The 21,327-nt window shown below is 33.3% G+C and overlaps 1 protein-coding gene across 1 annotated transcript; it reads right to left on the bottom strand.

Annotated features, from left to right (window-relative positions):
* Nucleotides 1-1,113: 1,113 nt before the first annotated feature.
* On the bottom strand, nt 1,114-21,262 carry LOC134839151 (uncharacterized). Its single transcript, XM_063854607.1, has 3 exons — nt 20,873-21,262; nt 17,153-17,302; nt 1,114-1,537 (listed from the first exon to the last, which is right to left on the bottom strand). The coding sequence occupies exons 1-3, from the start codon at nt 21,102-21,104 to the stop codon at nt 1,353-1,355; spliced, it is 567 nt and encodes a 188-aa protein (XP_063710677.1). The 5' UTR covers nt 21,105-21,262; the 3' UTR covers nt 1,114-1,352.
* Nucleotides 21,263-21,327: the final 65 nt, after the last annotated feature.

Here is a 21,327-nt window from a genome sequence, read left to right as displayed (position 1 = left end):
ATCCATTCAAATAAGCACAACTGATCTCTTATTTGACAGTCTAGTGAATGATTAAGTTGAAACAGATGAACTTTTCTTAGGGCATCATGCTTGGCCAGCAGCAGAACCAAACGAATTATTTGTTCAAAACCAAACGAATAATCAAATGCTCTTTTATCATCAACACTAATTAGATCGCTTATAATTATTGCACGTCTTCAATTAGTGCACCAATAGATTTGTAGAAGCTCACTCAAATAAAACTTGTTTGACCGCGTATTCGTAATTTGATTTTCTGTTCCTCTCAAGAAACACTAAACTGTAAACTGTTAGTGTGTCTGATCGAAGTCTTCCTTAAACCAGGTTCCCACCAGCTTCATTTCAATTTTCAAGAAAAATGGATTTTTTTATACTGCCCAGACACCATTGCCGAACTTAGTTAGTATTTCTAAAATAAATATTAATGGCACAACATAGCACAGGTTAAACTAAACCTTGCCACGTTTCGACAAATTTAAAACCAGAAGCGTGACCCCCTTCTTAAGCTGCTGCACACATAGGGACTCTTTAAGGAACGAAGCATCCCTGTGGATAGCCGATACACTGGCGCTTTTCAGTAATGACTCTTCTAGTTTCAAAAATAGACTACTATGCTCAGAATTTCCAGTAGAATAAAACATTGGGTTTTCTCATTTGTGTTAGTTCAATAAAAACTGTCATTCTTAAATGATTTTTGAAAAATCATTGATATTTTACGTAATATATTTTCCCGGATTTTGAAAGCGGAAAAGTGTCCTCAAAATAGTAAATCATTGAGTCATTGATACTTTCTCCAAATGTCTGTTGGCATGTTTCAGATTTTCTTTTTTTTTAACTGCACTAGTTTTATTTTTGCTCACATCGGTATTACAAAATTAATTTTGCTTCCTGATCAACCCCATAAAACATCAAAAACTATTTTCTTTCGTTTAAAACCCCAGGACTGCTTCAAAATTATTGAAAAAGATGTCATGATTTACAGATTCAAACAAGGATTATTTTTTAAGCGTCAATTTATTTGCCAGTGCTTTATTTACAAACTGTCAAAAAAATTCATTCATTTTTACACTTGGCCGATATGTAGAAAACACAATACAAAACAATAACTGCGTCGTCAATTTTGTGAAGTAAGAAATTAATTGAAAATTATGAGAAATAGAAATTAAATATGCATGTAATCTAGTTTTTAAAGAAGTATAAGAAGAAGTCCCTCCTTGATCACTAATTGATCGCTCTTTCTTGGCTTTCGCTCGTAAATTTATTTGTAAGATTAGATTTGAAATTCCTCGACGGTTCTTATTCATCATATCATCATCAGGAGCTACCAGTCCTTTCTAGCTCTCCTTGTCGGCTCTGGACTGAACAGAGCCCAGATTGATACCGGTTGCCACGGTAACACAGAAGGAGAGGACAAAGGCGAGCCAACCACTGGCACACGACCATCCTAGCCACGCCCTCTCGTACTTATGCCGCTCGAACTCCGCCTGGACGAGACTACAGCCGAGCAGAATGCACAGACCTAACAGAACAAAAAAACGTTCATTGAAAGTTCGGAGCAGTGGTAAATTTGGGAAGGGGTGAAGTGAGAATAGAAACGGCAAAGCAGAATCTGCAAATCATTGAATTAGCCCAGAATTGACAATTTCATAAAATTGAGACCATGGCCCTCAATGTAAAATAGTTTCAAGTTTTAAGAAAATTTTTAAAAGTTTATCAAACACCCTTAAGACAAATTCTTTAATTCCAATTACAAATAAAAAAAACTGCTTGTTTTTCAAGCAAAGCAGAAGGTTCGGATCACAGTTATTCAAACAAAAACAAAAAAAAATACATTCAACATAATTCATCATTCGATATGAAAATTTTCTAGACACTGAGATAAAGAATGGACGTTTTTTAAAATATTAAACTGTAAAACCTTTTATTTAACATATATTTAAAATAATAAGCAAATCACGGCTGAATGACCTTTTGATTAACATATTATTCAAAATATTAAGCAAACCACGGCTGAAAGGCCTTTTATTTAATATACACACATGCATATCTACATATCTATACACAGATACATATATTCATATATACACACATTCATATATACATACACATACATAAATTCATATATACATATATGCACACATTCATATATACATACACATACATACACAGACACGCACACACACACACGCACACACATATGTATTGACCCGTATTTGTAAGAGCTGAAACTACTTAGAGTTTCAGCACCAGAACAAATTGAATAAATCTTAGACTACAGTTGTTCTCCTTCTGGATAAACTCCAAGAACTAACTCGTAAATATCAGTATACACTAGATCTATTGAGACTAGGAGATATAAGAGTAAGGTGAAGATTGGTATTAGACTAAGAAGTTGCACGAATCTATCCGGCCGAAAATAAGATAGCGTGACAAGCAGACGGTGTACCTTATCTTGGATCTTTAAAAAAAACTGAACTAAATCTAAAATTCTGATTATCAAGGCTTATCCTTGGATCAAATAGAACAATTTTGTTCTCCCCCTCCCATATTAATTAGTGTCTAACGACCTCAAACGTCGATTCACTACCCAACCCGTATTAAAGACCCAGAAGTAACAGAAATTTTCAAACAGCTAACCATTCTAATTAGGATAAACAGTGAAGAACTTCGCTTACTCATCCTTCACTTGATCCCCTTCCTCTTAAATGACCCAGGCTAAAACACTTACAATAAGTAAGTAATAAAATATTATCTAATGAACTACTGGCGTTCTAATTATACCTGAACCTTGTGGATCGATTTACTATTCTCCAACCCTTGATCAAAAATCACAACCCCTAAGTAAGATTAGGTTAGTCTACCATAACTTAGAATTATTCACGAGAAGGAAAAAATCATTCTCACGAATCGATATATGCTTTTATCTCCAACCCGACAAATACGCCCCAAGTTCAGCTAACCAGAATATTGCATCCATCATCCTAAACCTTGTGTCAAGAGACAAATTAGGAAAAAAAAAACAAACAATTATATTACACAACTATATAATTAACGACGAAAGATACGACCTCGTAATCACACCACACAGACAAACAAAAAGATTCATAAGAACAAAAAGACAAACACTAAGGAAGAAAATTATTAACAAAACAAAACAAATTATTAGGAAACGAGTTTCAAAACGAAGAAACGCAGTCTCAGAATCAGAAACAAGCGCAAAACAAAACTCCACAATTTAAAAGACTCAATAAAAAAAACCAACAAATTGACGATCAAATATACTTTTCTGACTCAGAAACCACGTCACCAGCATAAATAAAAGAACAACGTAGAATAAAAAAGTCATATACAAACAAACCAATACGTCTGTACAATTGGAATCAACCAATGAGACACATTAAAAATTACACGCTAACAGTGATACAGCAGAAAAACGATTCGAAATGAAGAAAACCTAGAAGATTCAACACTCCCATTTTTATTACATCCACAAGCTGAAGCTCGAGGACAGGTACAATTTTGCCAAAATTTAATCATAAATTTATTCGAAAAAGGAGATAGTCCATGCACAGTAAAATTTCCCGATGTAAAAATAAAAAGAACACTTCTTGACCACTATCTCAAAGGCATATGTAGTTTCACATCACAATATGGAATCTACACAATAGAAATCAGTTCACAAAACGCATTTCATGACAAATATCTCATTCAAACTGATGACGTAGATATTCAATTTTCAAAAGTTTTTACAGAAAACATAAAAAATATACAACATCAAAACTGACAAAGAGCAAATTCAATACTCACAACCGATGTATTTTCACTTATCTATAGCTATTTATCTATAATAGAATTGAAAAAACCTCAAGGCGATTCACGAACTCAAAAATCTCGACATACAACCGTACGCCAAGAAATACATATATTTTCAAAACTTTTAAATGCAATCAGTGAAAAAATAACTAGAAACGAAATAACACATGTTAAACACGATTCACAAAAAATCTTAGCATGGTTGATAATCGATTATTTTGTTCATAATATTGATCTTATCGCACTAGCAAGAAAAAATTTTAGACCACAAAATACAGATGACGAAACCATATTAGCAGAACAAACAGATAATGTTTGGGACCCTGAATGGTCTCAGGAATCATTTATTTATATACCAAAAGATATATCAAGCCAAGCAATAGGCACAATCTCTATTCACAAAGATTATGTTAAAGTATACCAACTTACAATTGACGCAACACCTTTAAACTATAATTCATTCTTTCCTGAAAGAGCACGAAAATTTAGTCTAAACTCTACTTTCATAGATCAAGACAACTTAAACGGAAAAAGAAACCTTACACAACAAGATGCACAAACCACATCACATTTCGTAAATGAAGAAATAGTTGAAACAATAACAACAACAGAAGCACAACAAAGCATTTCAACTATTCAACCCAATTTTACAACTCCAAACCATTATACAATACACGGTACAACCCTCTGTTGCTCAAAAATATTCACAAATGGATTACCAAGCGTTTCGACCAGTAACAAAACCATCATATAAACAAAAAACATCACATAGAAATAATTTCGCAGAACATAATTATAATTATGAAAATAGATCAAAAACAACAAAACCTTCTAATATGAATACTCAGAACTTCTCATATTCACAAAGTAACAATAAACCACAACCAACTTCAAACTCAAAAAATTTTTAATGATCAACAATGATCTTCACAAGATCAAAGTGAAAATTACCCATTTTTTCAATGAAATAAAAATAATACAAACAGATACCATGCTAGAAATCAACCTCCTATTTAAACAGCTATTTATTTTCCATCAGATGATGAGGGATATTATAATCAAAACCATCAACGACTTTATTTAAGCCAAAGACCTCGTTCTTACAGTATTGATCAACCAGATATTTTCGAACCATACACACGAGATGAACATATACGACAACCAAGAAATAATCCAACATCATACAATAATATTTTTCAACCACAACACCCAGTCAATACACAATCTTACCAACCAACTTAAATGCATAACGACATCCCACTGCCATATCATTTACAAAAACATGAAATAACAAGAAGTCAACTTACAAACTTTTCTCAAATACTAAATGCCGCAGAATCACTACAAATGACTATGAATCCATACCTAATGGGTGGATCATCAATATCATCGAATAAGCCACTAATGGTGTTTACAGGCACAGATCCTGAATACTCTGTAGAAGATTAGCTAAATGCAGTCACAGCAAACTTAATTATAAATATAGGACCTGAACAAGTAAATACGCCGCTTCATCAAAATTGGATACATAGACGCACAGCCTTAATCCAAACCACACTTGACGGCGCAGCCCAACAATGGTTTTCAGTTTTACCCAAAGAAAAAAAATCAGATTAGAAAAGATTCAAACAAGAATTCTCAAAAATGTTTGATTCTGAAAGAAACAAACAACAACAAAGAGTTTTATGCAATGAAATTCGTAGACTGCCAAATGAAACAATTGAACAACTTGCAGTAAGAATTGAACCAGTAGTCCGAAAAGCATATTCACTCAATCCGCATGATTATAAAAATACAAAGATAACAGAAATCTTAATGATGACTCCAACACCTCAATTACGAAAAATAGCAATAAAAAAGAGAGCATCACATCCTTCCTCAATCCGAGAACCAGATTTAGACTTTAAGAAACTAGTAGATAAACTAGAACAAGCAAAAATCACTATGAAATTAGAAGAAACAGAAAACCCAAAGCTACAATATGTCAACAACATCCAAACCGCTACTTCACAAATAAGTCATATTCATGACTCCGATAAAGAATTATCTAAAAAAATCACTGAAATCTTAAACATCTAGGAGAAAAACCCAAATTTTAATGGTAAACCATCATTCAAAAATGGTGCAATTATTGCCGAAGATACGGACACAGCATTGCCGAATGCAGACAAAAACAAGACAATCAAAATAAACCACAAAAAATAGAGAACCAACTAAATCATTTCATCAGTACATGAAAAAAGATCGAAATTTACCCAACAAAAACATTCATAGTAATAATAATTCAGGAAAATCACTTCCAAATGAGTCAAACTACTCTAGACAACACCCACCTTATAATACGAATTATCGAGGACGATCACCAAACCAAAGAAATTCACGAAATTTCTCACAAAACAGATATAGTCGATCAAACAGTCGAAATAATCAGTATCGAAATAACTATTCAAGATCAAATTCAAACCGACCTGAATTTTCGTTTGCTACCAGTTGCCATTCAAATTCTAGAAATAGATATTATTCAAATGATCGATCTAGAAACTCTTCATATAATAGAAATAGAAATTTTTCCAACGATAGGAATAGAAACTATTGAAATGATCGAAATCATTAATATCAAAATAATAGATCACCCGACTATTCTAACAACAGATCAAACTATCAAAGATCAAAATATTATAATTATCAAAATAGATCACGCAACAATTCACATAACAGAAATTCAAGTTATAACAACAGACAAAGAAACTACTCTCACCACATAGGAATAACACAACAAAATTATAGAAGTAGTACACCTAAACATCAAAGGCAAATCAATCAAGTACAAACAACTGAGGAAACTCAACCAGACCCCCCTGGTATTAATAATACCAAAAGCACAGAATTGCAATTAAATCACATAAATTGCGAATCCACAGACAGTGAAAGTGACACAGGCAATGCAATTTCAATTAACATGATACATGTTGAAAATGACTACGAACCTATTATATACGAACAACCAATACATTCCCATATCAATCAAAACCATGATTACTTCCTCTTAAATTATTATACAAGACCTATAAGCAGTTACAAGACAAAAGAAAAAATAGTAGAAGAAATAACAGAAAAACCCACAGAATGTTCAAGCACAAATAACATTTACCAAAATATACCTAAAGAAACGCAATTATCAAAATAAAAAAACTTGGACAATCCCACTCCTTTTATAATCCAAAGAACTTCAAACGTCAGACCTTCAAAATGATTTTTTAATAGATTCCGGAGCGGAACCAAACATCATTAACATCTCCACTTGGAATGAAATAAAAATTTTACATCCAAAATTAATACCCTTCAAAACAACAAGCAGGCTAGCAACAGCATCAAGGATCAACCTTATCAAATGGAAAAATCCAACTTTTACTTGTTCCCACTCGAACAATGGAACAGAATAAACTTTTGAGCAAACCATTTAAACAAACCTTCCATATCACAGATATAAAACATTATATCATTGGAATCCCATTTATTACTGAATATATACCAACTATAAATATCTTAAACAGCAGAATCCATATAAAAGATAAATACACAAGAATGAAAAACACAGCTTTAACATTTTTTTCAAAGAATAAACAAACAACCACAATTTTTCTCCGAATTTTACCCTATATACAATCATGAACGGAAACACCTGAAACAACTAACAGGTTATATTTATAACTTCTCAATCAAACAAGTTCACGAATACAATAAAGAACAAAATAAATATCTCTATATGTCTGACCTTGAATTCAGACCAAGTCATAAATTTTTCCGAGTAACAATTTCATCTATCAAATACATGAAAAACTCAAACTCAGAGATGATTTCTTACATGTATATAACAATTCTCCATATAAAATAACCCTACCTCTAGGACTCTTAGGTTATTGTGAAACTAACGCAACAATTTCTCCCACAAAGGAAGTATCGTATAGAGTAAATAATATTTTACAACTATTAGAAATATGTCAATCAACAATTCTTGACGAAGAATTATCGATAAATAATATATAAAGCAATGAAAAACGAAACACAGACTAGTTCACGAAAACACTTTACTTTAAACAAACATTTCAAATATCAAAATACACAGAAGAACAACAAAAACTCTTAAATATGTTCAATTTTCAACACTCTCAGATAACACAAAAAGATTTTGAACAATTAGATGATTTACTATTGAAATACCCAAAAGTGTACGCAACATCTAAATTTGATGTTTGAAAAGCAAATTCACCACTGCATTTATCTCTAAAACCTGATGTAGTTTTCAAAAAACAACGAGCAAGTAAAGTCCCAATTCACGTACAAGACAAAAATAACCAATTACTGGACATACTAGAACAAAATGAAATCATTTCTCCAGCAAATAAAGAAGAATAGCCAAAAGGTAACACATTTATAAGACCCGTTATCATTTTAGCATAAGGAGAATCATTGAAACTAGTTCTAGATGCACGATACCTCAATTCACTCATTGATGAATCTAAATGTAATTGGCCTATTGAACCAATTTAATTAATTCTCACAAAAATAAACGGTAAATATTTCACAACAGCAGATATGAAAAGTGCATATAATCGAGGCCGTTAGACGAACAATCATGACGATTGACCCAATTTGTTATTGGAAATCAGCAATATGAACTCAATAGATTATTCTATGTAATTTCCCTAGGACCAGCAGTATGCTCAGAATTCATGAGTAAAATTTTCCGACCACTCATACTCAATAAAAATGGAATCACATATTTAGACGATTTTTTATGCAATCACAAACAAAAGAAGAAATGTTCCTTGTCTTAGAAAAATATCATCAGATATTACTACACGAAAACATGAAAGCAGCCGCGGATAAATCACAATTTTTTCTAACACGTGTAAAATTTCTTGGACATATTATAGAAAGAAACACTATAACTCCATTAAAATCTCGCATAGATGCAATCCAAAAACTTCAACCACTGTCCAATAAAAAAATTACAAGAATTTCTTGGAATGTTAAACTTCTTAAGTAAATACGTATATAAAAAGCAGTTGTACTTAAGACCATTCTACAACATCTTTAGACAACAGAATAATTTTGAATGGACAACAGAACATCAAACACGGTTTGAAGAAATCAAAATTCTTCTCACTGAACAAGTATCAAATACTATTCAAGATCCCTATCAACCATTTTATGCTATGTGCGACGCCTCTAACTTTGGCATCGGTGCAGCATTATTACAATCTCATAACGGAACGAACAAAATGAACCTCATTTATGCAAATTCTAGACTATTCACACAAGCTGAACTTAGACTCTCTACCCTTGTGAGAGAATGCACAGCCATAATATATACACTCACAGAATATGAACTTTTAATACTTGGATCAAAATACCCAACTGTTTTATTTACAGATCATAAACCCGTAATTTTCCTTTTTACACAAAAATCAAACCCAAACCATAGAGTTTATCGACTTCAACAAAAATTAATGAAGTTCCCAAACTTACACAAAGTTTGAACAGCAGGAAAAAACCTCGCACTAACCAATACTCTTAGTAGAAATACACCACCTGAATTATTAACAAGGAAAACAACAGTTGAAATACCACAAAATATAAAATGTTATCTCGCCAAAGATGAAACTTCACCACGATTACAATGCATATATGCAGCAAAAACTGACATAGATAAATCACACATTAATAATCTACAACACTTTCTACTATATTTCGATTGTCAAAACAATCACTACAAAGTAGATCTACTAGGAAAATCTACATTTAAACCAATATCATATTCATCATGGATTAAAAACAATACACAGCAAAAACCAATCAAACAAAAAATATACTAAACAGATCTATTCCCTTTAATAGAAAAAGAAAACCTAACTGATAATATAAACTTATCAGGTCCACCAAATAATGACTCAAAATATACAATAAACCAAGTCTTTAACCTCCATGACACTCTAGATACAATACCTCTATCAAAAATAAAATTGAAAACATTTTCCTCCCAATAACAGAAAAAAATACTCAAATTATTACAGAAACATCAAAACCTTGACCCAGTTATTAGACAATTAAAATTTTGGCACAAATATAAAACCAAACCAATTAAAGCCGATATCACCATTCTAGGAAATAAAACCCTTCTTGGATATTTCAGAAAATTTAATAATACCTCTATCAACGAGAATACAGATATTTTAGAGTATCAAACATCTAATCTCAAAAGACCCCGTCTACCTTTAAGTATGATGCTTATAGCTTTTCATACTTCCCACTCATCACACACTAAAGGACCCTGAGAATCAGAAAAAAAACATACTCCAATTTCATTCAAATTTTTTACTTTCCAAATGCACTAATTTGGATTGAAGTTTTATGCAAAGATTGCATAACATGCCAATTAAACAAACCCTACCCAAACCAAAAACAAATTGCAGAAAAACAAGATTTTAAAGAACAAAGTCTATACTTCAATCACAGAATTTCATTTGATACGAGAGGACCAATATCACCATCCTCAGAAGGAAACTCATAAATAATGGTCATAGTCGACGCAATTACACACTACGTAACATTTAACCCAGTACTCCATTGTAATGCTTACTATGCATATACAACACTTTATGAACATTGGATAGCAAAATTCGGATTACCCGAAATCCTTGTTACAGACAATGGCAATGAATTTATAAACAACGAAAATATCACACTATGCCACTTTTATAATATCAAACACAAACCACGCACATCTCATGCACCCTGGACTAATGGATTAGTCGAAGGCATGAACCGTTCATTACAAGAATATCTCAGATGTATCATTAACGGAAATGACACACGATATACTGAATGGTCAACAGATGTAAAACTATTCCCCTTATCTTATAATTCACATATCACAACAACTTTAGGACAGTCATCCTATGAAATGGTTTTCAATCAAAAACCACAAAAACCGATAATGTTCACAGCAAATTCTTCAAAAATTAAAAAAAAGGTTGTTGTCAACCCACTAAAGAATCAATAAGTTATAATCTACCACTACATACCCACGATGATCACTCTCATCATCCACAAATTTTAAAATTAGCTTCCGGTACACACACTAAATGGATTTTAAACAGAGACAAAAAACATGAAATTTATCAAAAAGTAACAAAAAAATTATTACAGAGACAAAATATTAATTCCCAAATAAATTTTCTCGATTCACACCAGCTACAAACTTGAATATCGGAACATACGTTTCAATTCCAAATTTTTTAACACAAAAAGGAATTTCTTAAAAACTACAACCACTCCGAAAAGGACCATATCAAATAATTGATAAACCCAGTGATGCAAAATACACACTTATGGACCTAAACAAAAAAGAAATTGTTCAATACCGGAACAATCTTTTACCTTTATCCGAAAGAGTACGCTCTTCGCGAACTGACTCAATTATACTCCTTTACAGGTCTCAAAGTATTCATATTAACTTCGATTACAAACAAAAGCAAAGCACAGATATGAAATCTATTCAAAAACCATTATATCAAAACAATTAAATAAGAACTTTTAAAAATAACATCTCAAAATTTAGACAAGAAAAAGATAACTCGAACAGAAAGAAAAAATCGAAAACTAGAAGAAACAATTCTACCACAAGATCAAAAAGAAAAATCTCAACATAGACAATCATCGCGACTTCGAATTCAGCCACGAGAAGATTATAAAACATTCATCCCACAATCTAAAACATGAAAGAAAGTTGAATTTCAGAAACCACTTTAAAATTAATTAACATTTTCACCTCTTGAAAGATCTTTTAAACACCCGTACATTTTCTCAAAAATCATGCTGAAAAGCACTTCAACAAACTAGTTCAAATTCAGCCAATAAGAACCTTTCCGAAAAATCACCTTATTTTTGACACGACTTCTTTAGCCGACAAACAATCACCTTCAAGCGTATCTCTAACTAAAACTAAAAGACCTCCAGGTCATAAATAAGCAAACCGCTGAAAATTTACACCTCAAATAAACAAAACCTCAACATTATAACCCTCCCCTATCAAGTAGAACGAAGATCAACGATATTGTCCCAACTTAGACCTCAAAACTCCCTCAAGCAAAAATATTAAATTAGCCTAAAGAACAAAATGGACATGATCATTTAACCTAAAGTACGAATATCTCTTAGTTACCCCCAATCATCCAATAAAAAAAACAAACCTAGGAAAATCCTTACAAGCCCTCAAAACTTCTTCCCCCTCACCAAAAATTGCCGAAACCCAACCCACTTGTCAAAAAAAACAATAAATAATCCGACCACACTCAAATTTAGACGCAAAAAAAATTAAAAAAAAATTCCTCAAATGCTTCTTTCACAAACAGTCAGCCATATTCAAGATATACTTTCAAAAATTTTTTCAATCATTTCTATTCTCTAGCACAAACATTCATAAATTTTTCAAAAATCCTTGACCACCTCCTCAGGTACGATACTTCAAAAACTATCTAAATGTTCCAACATCTATTCAGTAGAACAGATATTTCTCTTATATTTATAATATTTCTCACAATTCTGACATGCCTCATAATGACAATATGCATATGTATAAAAAAGGCTACCATAACTTTCGCATTAGCAACGATACTTTTCATTCTTTTCATCGAAGAATATTTATTACAAAAAACAAAATTTCTTCGTAAAAATATTTTTAAAATTTTTCTAAAATTGCTAATCAACAACCCCCACACCAGTCCTCACTAACAACATTCCAAGAACTTCCAACAACACCAGCAAATAATCAAACAAAAAACCCTCAATCATCAACACGCATCTCTTTTCAAGACAATCCATATACATTTGAAGAAAGAAACGCACGATTGTCCGAACCACTAGAACCAGCAATTCGCCAAGCACCTCTAAGCGAACCACAATACGAACCAGTATATAATATATACCCCCCTCTCCAACAAGATCTTAATATAGCAAGACAACAAAGTCAAAATCAAAACACGCTCGAAATAACCAGACAAATTATACATCCAAGACGAAATAGAAATTTGCAAATTCCCAGAGTTCAATTCAACATACTTCATTCGCCAATAGCAAATCCTATAGAACTCTCCAGTAGTACAATTCAAAGTACTACCCAGACCGCATCACAACAAAACACATCAAACATCGCATCAGATTATTTAGGTTGAACCCCTACATCTGAACAAATTCGAGAAAATCCTTTTAATCCCCCAGCTACTACAGAACATCTCCCATATTGAATGACACAAGTTTTCAGAGTGAACCAAATTTAGTGAACGATCTACTAGACGCTTCATCTGACACAACTTTGTCACTAACAGAAACACTCACTCCCCTCAACCCCTTCCTTAAGTCAAATCTCACAACCACCATTTACTCCAAATTTTCCTACAAATCTCGACGCTAGATATCGAGAACATTACACCAAAAACGTACCCCTATGATTTGACTGAAATACAATCGTAGCACCGCCTCCATTATTTGGTCAACATCACGAAAGTAACAGATTACACAACTGGGCACTAAACAGATTACAATACCGACAAGATATCCACAAAGTTATACAAGAACATAGCATACAAACACTTACACAGGATTATCTGACACTAAAATTTGAAATCACAGCTAGACTAACTAATATAATACTAATTATAACCACAGAAAATCATCTACAAATACGATAAGGTATACAAAAAGGACAATTGGATATATAACTTTTTATAATCCATAATCAGGACTATCATAAACATGTATCTTCTAAAGATACTAATTTTCCAGACCCTTATCTTTCTTAATTTCTCAGAACCCGATCATAACAATCCTTCCCCCCGAACAGGAACCCAGGATTTACTAGTCACACACTATAACTGAAGAAAATGAACAAAAAACATTTCACAAATATGCAATAAATCAGATCACTCAAGGCGAATCCGAGCCACAAGCTATAGAAACAACAAGCATTATAGCTGCACTTTACTCAAAAGCACGAGCTACAACACTAACAGGTTATAAATTCACAGCGACATTTTCCGAAAAGAAAGTACATTAATCTCAAGTCTCAAACAGAAATAAGAATAGACAAGATTATGAATCTTTCTACCAAAGTAATATTTACATCTCAGCCCTGATGATTGTAAAAACAAACTTAGCTAATTAAAAATTACATCAAACAAAGACACAAACAGAAAATTGGTAAACTTTCAAGTTTTTCCGAACTTGAAAGATACCAAGGTCATATAAAACTAGACAACAAACTTCAATTCCACGGCGCACATAGAAGATTAACTTACGATCTCCATGATAAAAAATGGATACCACACATCGGAATAGACAATCCCTCAAATAGTAAAGCAGACACTAAAAATAAAGGATACCAAGAAATAATGTTTTTTTTTATTGGAAAATACAGTGTTTAGAAGTTTTTAGAAAAAATATCACTTTTTTTATAAACATGGGAAATCTAAACACTATCATAAAACATGGTAGGATCGGGCGCCAAAAATTTTTCTGAAACTTACCATCTGAAACCTTACCATTTTAATACGTAGGAATCCTATTCTCTATCTTAATACATAGGGAAATCTATTCCCTATCTTCATACATAGGTTGGTGACCGGATGGTCTTATCCCTATCTTAATACATGGGGGTCCCCCTCTCCCTCACTCATATACTACTCCCGCCCACTAATCGTCCAACACGAATTTCTACAGCCCGTTGAAATCTCGATCCTAGAATTCATCCATAACACCAGATATAACAATAAACTTTATAAACTCATCCAAAATACACCTTATAAACTCCCACCTAGCACTGAAGAGCACAAAATCATTAGAGCACTCGAATTGCTTTGACCACTTCTCCAAACTAGATACATCATTCGTTTGATAGCTATATTACTAACATCATCAGAAATCTTCCACGACGTTTTTCCCCACGGATTCTTCACACACGAATAAGGTAATATGAATTTTAAAAATTATACTAACCAATAGAACAAAAACTAACCATTCTTTATAAATGTTTTCTCTTTTCTCTAGTCTTCACAGGCAGGATCATCAATCATCTACAAAAAAAAACGAAACAAAAAACAAAACTTTTTTCTGGAATCATAATTTCATATTAACCAATTACAATAAATGAAGCAGTAAAATTTACCCCCAAAACAGCAATAAATTGATAAATAAACTCTTTTCCCATATGCAGTATTTATTCCTATAATGAAAATAAATTGATAATTTCAATCCCCCAAATAAAGCCGTAAAATTAATCATTTCAAAGTAGTAAATTAATAAAAATTGCCTGAAAAACTTAAGCAGTACTAACCTTTTCAAAGACGCTTCTTTGTAGTTAAATATTCACTCGCCCACAATCCTATCCACAATCGCACAGCTCGCCCACGAGGAATTGTTTAAAATAATGAATTTAAGTTTTAACTTTCACTGATAACAACTCTAACCAGTTTTAACACATTTCAAACTTTCCTTTAACCCGGCTGGAAACGAATTATATAATGATCCAGACTAACCAACGCAGCTTACTAAAGACCACAAAACCACAACCTAACAGCATGACTAAGAAAAAAAACCCACGGTACCCAAACCGGATGAAAACCAGCTTAGAACTGGATAAATTATTCTTTTGAAGACTACTTTCAAGTCTGAACATAAAAGAACAAAACACAATAAAAGTCGAGAGACAAACCGAAAACAAACAATTTGAATTTTGAAGAGAAGGACACAACCAAGACAAAAATGAAAAAACCAGTAATAAAAAAGGCACGAAAAATGAACACAAAAAGGACTCTCCAAAAAAAGAGCATGAATTTATACTCCACTCCTGGCCTAACCCACCAGAGAGGACGTCCTGAGCATGCTCTAAAGCCGGCCTACCCCACCGTGCTACATCCACGCTTTGTGACCCACACTCCATTTTTGACGAGAGTTACTCAAGGGTGAGTAGCTCTTAAAAATAACCGAACTAAACAAGAACGCTTTTGCGATAAAATTAATACAAGATCATAACTAAAAACAAAACTAACAAAGATTTGTATATGTAAATAAAACAATGCAGTATATAGATTACATACAGCCCAAAGACGAGCAGCAAGGGACTTGACAACCCAATCACACCCCAACTACGGAATGACAAAACACACCCGACATGCTGCCTACAGTCACTACACAAAAGATTTAAAGTACGACTTGGCATCGCAACAAGGCCATTGAAACAGAACAATGGCCATCTCGATGTTCAAGTATACGTACAGATCAAAGTCACCAGGCACTCCATCCAAAGTCAACTACATGCCACCTCCGAACGAGATTGGAACATTGCTATTCTCTGATAAATCAAATCAACACTCATCACAACCGATCAGAAATCATGATACGATCTCCCGAAACGATCGTGATAACAATCTTTCTTCCTAATCGGAAAAAAGAATATGCTCGCAAGTTCTAAAGAAAGACACATCATCCATCCTCCACAACAGTAGAACACTGAAGAACTAAAACTCTGTAAACCCCGGATGGGTGGAACCAGATCTAAACTAGAATTTATTATTGGATATGATTCTGATATTTTATCTCTATAAAATATTGAACACTAACCAATCACACTCCATCAAACTAACAATCCACTTATTTGTAAGTGCTGAAACTACTTGTAGTTTCAGCACCAGAGCAATTTGAATTAAACTTAGAATACAGTTGTTCTCATTCTGGAAACTAACTCGCATAAATCGGTGTACACTAGATCTATTGAGACTAGGAGATATAAGAGTAAGATTAAGATTGGTATTAGACTAAGAAGTTGCATGAATCTATCCGGCTGAAAATAAGATAGCGTGACGAGCAGACGGTGTACCTTATCTGAAATTACTCTGAGTTGACCAAATAACATATAAATGTACAAATGTATACATGTGTATGTGTGTATATTGATTTGAAATAAAGGACATTCAGCCGTGGTTAGCTTAATATTTTAAATAATATTTTAAATGAAAAGCCTTTCAGCCGTGGTTTGCTTAATATTTTAAACAACGTGACGGGAAAAACCAGTTTAAAATTCTTGCTAGAAACATTTAAAGTGATTTATGACTCTCGAATTCGTCTGACTTTTTAGTCTTGCCTGACTTTGCCAAGGAGCTAAAAGCTGATTCCTACGAGAACTTGGCCCGATTCAATGTTTTATTTTGTGGATCCGCTTCTTGTAGTGTATAACATGAAATAATATTATAATAAAATAACTAACTAAGAATGCTCTTTGCGATGACTTGCGGAGCCAGTTTTCCCTTGATTGATCCGAAGGCGTGTAGGAAGGTCACACAGAGCACCGGCCAGCAGATGCAAGCACTTCCTGTCAAGAAGATTCGCCCTGCCTGCACCAGTCCTGTGTTCACTTCTACAGAAACAAACATAGCCAATCGAAGATTGGAAAAGAGTAATGAACACAGGTAAAAAAAAAACATTGACTTCGTTTTAAAAAATCTGAACTTTCGAATTTCAAAGAAAAAAAATAGATACCCTTTAAGCTCTATGATATCCTAGAACAATTTATTATTGGCGCTTTTTGATATCATGAACCCAACTTGAGAAAACTGGATCAATAGGTAAAGTTTTTATTCCGCTGAGAAATCTTGAAAAAAAATTCACTTTCGAAACTAGAAATCGTTCATGTTTCTTTCGCGCCATTTCCAAACTCGTATTTGGAGAGTGCTATTTACGTCACTTTCAGCAGATGAAATCAAATTGAACTCAAAAAGTGCATATATACCTAAGTGCATTCGAAAATGCATCAATATGTATGAATGCACATCTGTAGTTATTAGAGACTTAAGACTTTTGCCCGAAAAAAAAAACATTAAAAAATCAGCAAGACCTATAAAAGAGTCTTCGCTACGTTCATTACTCTTAAAAACATTAAAATAGCAGCAGTGTAAAATAAAAAGAAAAAAAAGTAGCAGCAGTGTAATAAAAGACTTCAAATACCCAAATGAGAGATACACATACCGGTTCAAACACCCGCATTTAAACGGAACAGATCTCAACTTTGCCAGGAATCTCTTAAGTTTTCGCTGTTTATTAGCCAGACAAAAAAAAATTACCGAAGCGTACCTTACGAATTACAATTCCGAAGACACCATCAGGGTTGAAGTTTGCACTTCCATACCTATTAGATGATCAAATTATATCCTAGTAGACCCGTTTGTGAGTTTGAATCTATAACAAAAAATAAGAAAGTCCGGTCGATGTGCAAGCTGCTAAATACAAAACAAAAAACATTGAGAAGAATTTTGTTTCCTCTTTGCTCTTTACTGTTCGCTGTTTTATTTAGCGATGGGAGAAAAGGAGGAAAAGAAAACTCCAAAAATTAGTATATAACTGAGCTCACCTCATGTAAAAAAAAAACAAACATCTTTCTTCAAATAGACTCTCTTGATTGGCGATTGGTGATAAGTAGTATTGTATCGTGTATTGGTGGTCTTAAGGGTGTCCTCCATAAGGGGGTCCTAATAGAGATCAAAATATTAGGAAGTGGTTCTTTAACTTTTTGAAGGACCCTCCCTCATCCCAGAAATTTGCAAATGAACGAAACTTCCGAGCCACCTAGCAGAAGACCCCCTACTTAGGATCTTGCTAGGCTTCGTTTAACAACAAGAGACACGATACATAATTCCATCTTATTTCAATTTTCCAGGGTAGCGTAACTGTTGGCAGCAATAAACTATTTTCTGAACTTGTCCTAGATTTTACCGTGAAAAAGCATTACTCCGAAAAAACTATCCAGGGCTGCGGCCTTTCTAGGCAAAGCATTAGCTAATCATAAAATTAACAAACTTTGAAATGAAATAGCAGAGAACTTGGTGTTCTGAAGACATTGATTATTAACATTTACAAATTAGGATAAAAAACTGATAAAAAATTTGCAAAATCCTATAAAAATTTGAGAAATGATATCTTAGTATGACGAAGAGTGAATAACTGACCGATTAAGAACAACAGAAGCATGAACTACACAACCAGAGAGAAAACTGAAAACTTGAATTCTTTGAAAAAAAATTGATAAAAACAAACACATAGATCAAACGCGACAAAATTGTTGTTCAACAAACTCAGTAGAGCATTTAGCATTTGTTGAAACTTTGAATGAGTCACCATCAAAATGTCTAAACATCGGGACAAATGTTTTCTCGATTTTTCTAATAAATTCAAGTGAGCTTTATTAGGAAAAAGTCGAATTTCATTTAAGTTAAATGAGCACCTGGAAAAGAACAAAACTAGTTTGTAGGAGTCAGAGATTGAAAAGACAAAAAACAGGGCACTCATTAGTACTTATGGCTGTCAAACTGCAACAACTTAACAAATTTTTCCTCTTATCTGAGCCTCCCGCATTATAAGTCCAGATAAGTAAATATGAAAGACCAACTGATGAAAATTGAATAACAAATACCAAGTTTGCGTTGCTTGAAAATAACCTTGATAAACAAGCATTCCTGCTAGTTTGCTTATTAAAACCTTGATAAACAAGCATTCCTGCTAGTTTGCTTATTAAAACCTTGATAAACAAGCATTCCTGCTAGTTTGCTTATGATTTAAGAAAAATGCATTTAAATAATTGAACTCAACTTTCGAAACTAGAAGGTTGATCACTTTTTTCGTTATCTTCTCACTTTTGCGGTTTGATAACGGAGTTCGTCTACCTTTATTCAAACGTATCAAAACAAGTGTAACGTGAAACCGCAAAAAAAATCAAACTTGAGCGTCAATCAATAATTTCCTGAAAAAAATCAGCAAGGCACGGCTCCTGTTTGAAGATATTGAACTTGATTTTTTAAAAAAGTTTACAAGTTTTTGAACAATTTCTGCTGACCAGGCCTAGTTTAAAACCGAAGGTATGACTTGGTCAAAAAAGAGAAGAGATATCTACAGTAAAATTAGAGGCTGCTGAACGCAATCTTGGACAATTTTGGCTAACCAATGAGTAACAAAAAAACGTGGAGAAACAAAACAGTGATGATGATGATAAAACGCAAAAAAAAATAAAAAACGTAAATTTTTGAGGAAACAAACGTCAGCTTTCAGAAATCACTAGAACTCAAATAATTGCTTGAATCTCGCATAACATCAGAACAATTCAATTTCTTTATTTAATCGGCCAGTGAAGAGTCAATCGATTTTAAACATTCTTCAGCTAAATCGGGCAAAAAACTTAATGTCAAACATTTTCGACACGGACATTTTTCCAACTTTATCATTTCAGCTCGAATCACGAGTAAAAGGTCTTTACTAGGGCATATCAATTAAGTTTTGCACGACGTTTTTCTGGGAGCTTATTTACTGTTTAAAAAACACGACTCCGAAGGTCCTCCAGTTGGGCTGTCGGAAGAACAATTTTACTCTGGTAAATGCGGTGGGAAACTACTTCGATAATTCCAATTAAGTCACAAACATAAACCAAAACTGATAATTCTTTTGGCAGATTAAAGCAGTCCAAAAATATTTCCATTCCTTACGGGAGACAAATAAAAATCAATCATAACACTTTTTTCGCTCCATTTGCACTTCTGCAATTCGAGAGCGCGAATTCGCTTTCCAGTTGATAATTAAATTTGAAGTGAGCTTATATATATATAAATCAAATTTTTACCGCAAAAACAAATAAATTTGAGGGTGAAAAGCTTTAAGACTTGCTAAAGAAAAAACGTAAGACCTTCATAAGTGAAAATCCAATTTGCCCGCCCATTGACACTTGAAAAATGTTTATCCAACAGCCAAAAATACATAGCAGTTGTCCACTTTAAAACGATGAAACAAAGGGATGTGGGAAAATGATGAAGCTGAAAATTATTGGTCATCTTATAGACAATTCCATGGCTCGCAGAAACTACAAACGAAGGGTATCAATGAGAAAAACAATTGAGGGACATCAACTTTCTATACCCATGACTGAATGAAACCATTCTAGACTTACCAAATCTTCCGAGGAACCAGCATCTGTAGGTTGGAGGCTGCCCAATTCTTGTTTTGAAGCAGAGCTCGTAGATGCCACACCATACATCCGTCTCAACTCCGTCCAGAAAGATCTGGCCCATGAGCCAGCCATTTCCAAAGGACAGACCAATCAACGCAAATGTTAACAGTTCCACAAAAAAGCATGCGAGTGACAGGCGCTGACTGGCCGAAAATGACCGAATCTTTCCCATGGTTTAAAATGCTGATATTAACTTCTGAAGTGTCGCCGAAAAATGATATGTTTTTGTGATATGATCAAACTTTGTTACCTCAAAACATCTGTTTTCTGAAAAGATAGACACAATGAGTTATGTTATGGTTGAGTTTGAGATATACGTAAATGCGAACAACAAAAATTGTAATGGTCGAAGTTAATCGTTGACGTGTTGAAACCGATATATGTACAAACCAAAC

Source organism: Symsagittifera roscoffensis, chromosome 2 (assembly GCF_963678635.1).
Source record: "Symsagittifera roscoffensis chromosome 2, txSymRosc1.1, whole genome shotgun sequence".
NCBI classification, from domain to species: Eukaryota; Metazoa; Xenacoelomorpha; order Acoela; family Convolutidae; genus Symsagittifera; species Symsagittifera roscoffensis.
This window is presented reverse-complemented; position numbering and strand designations above follow the sequence as displayed.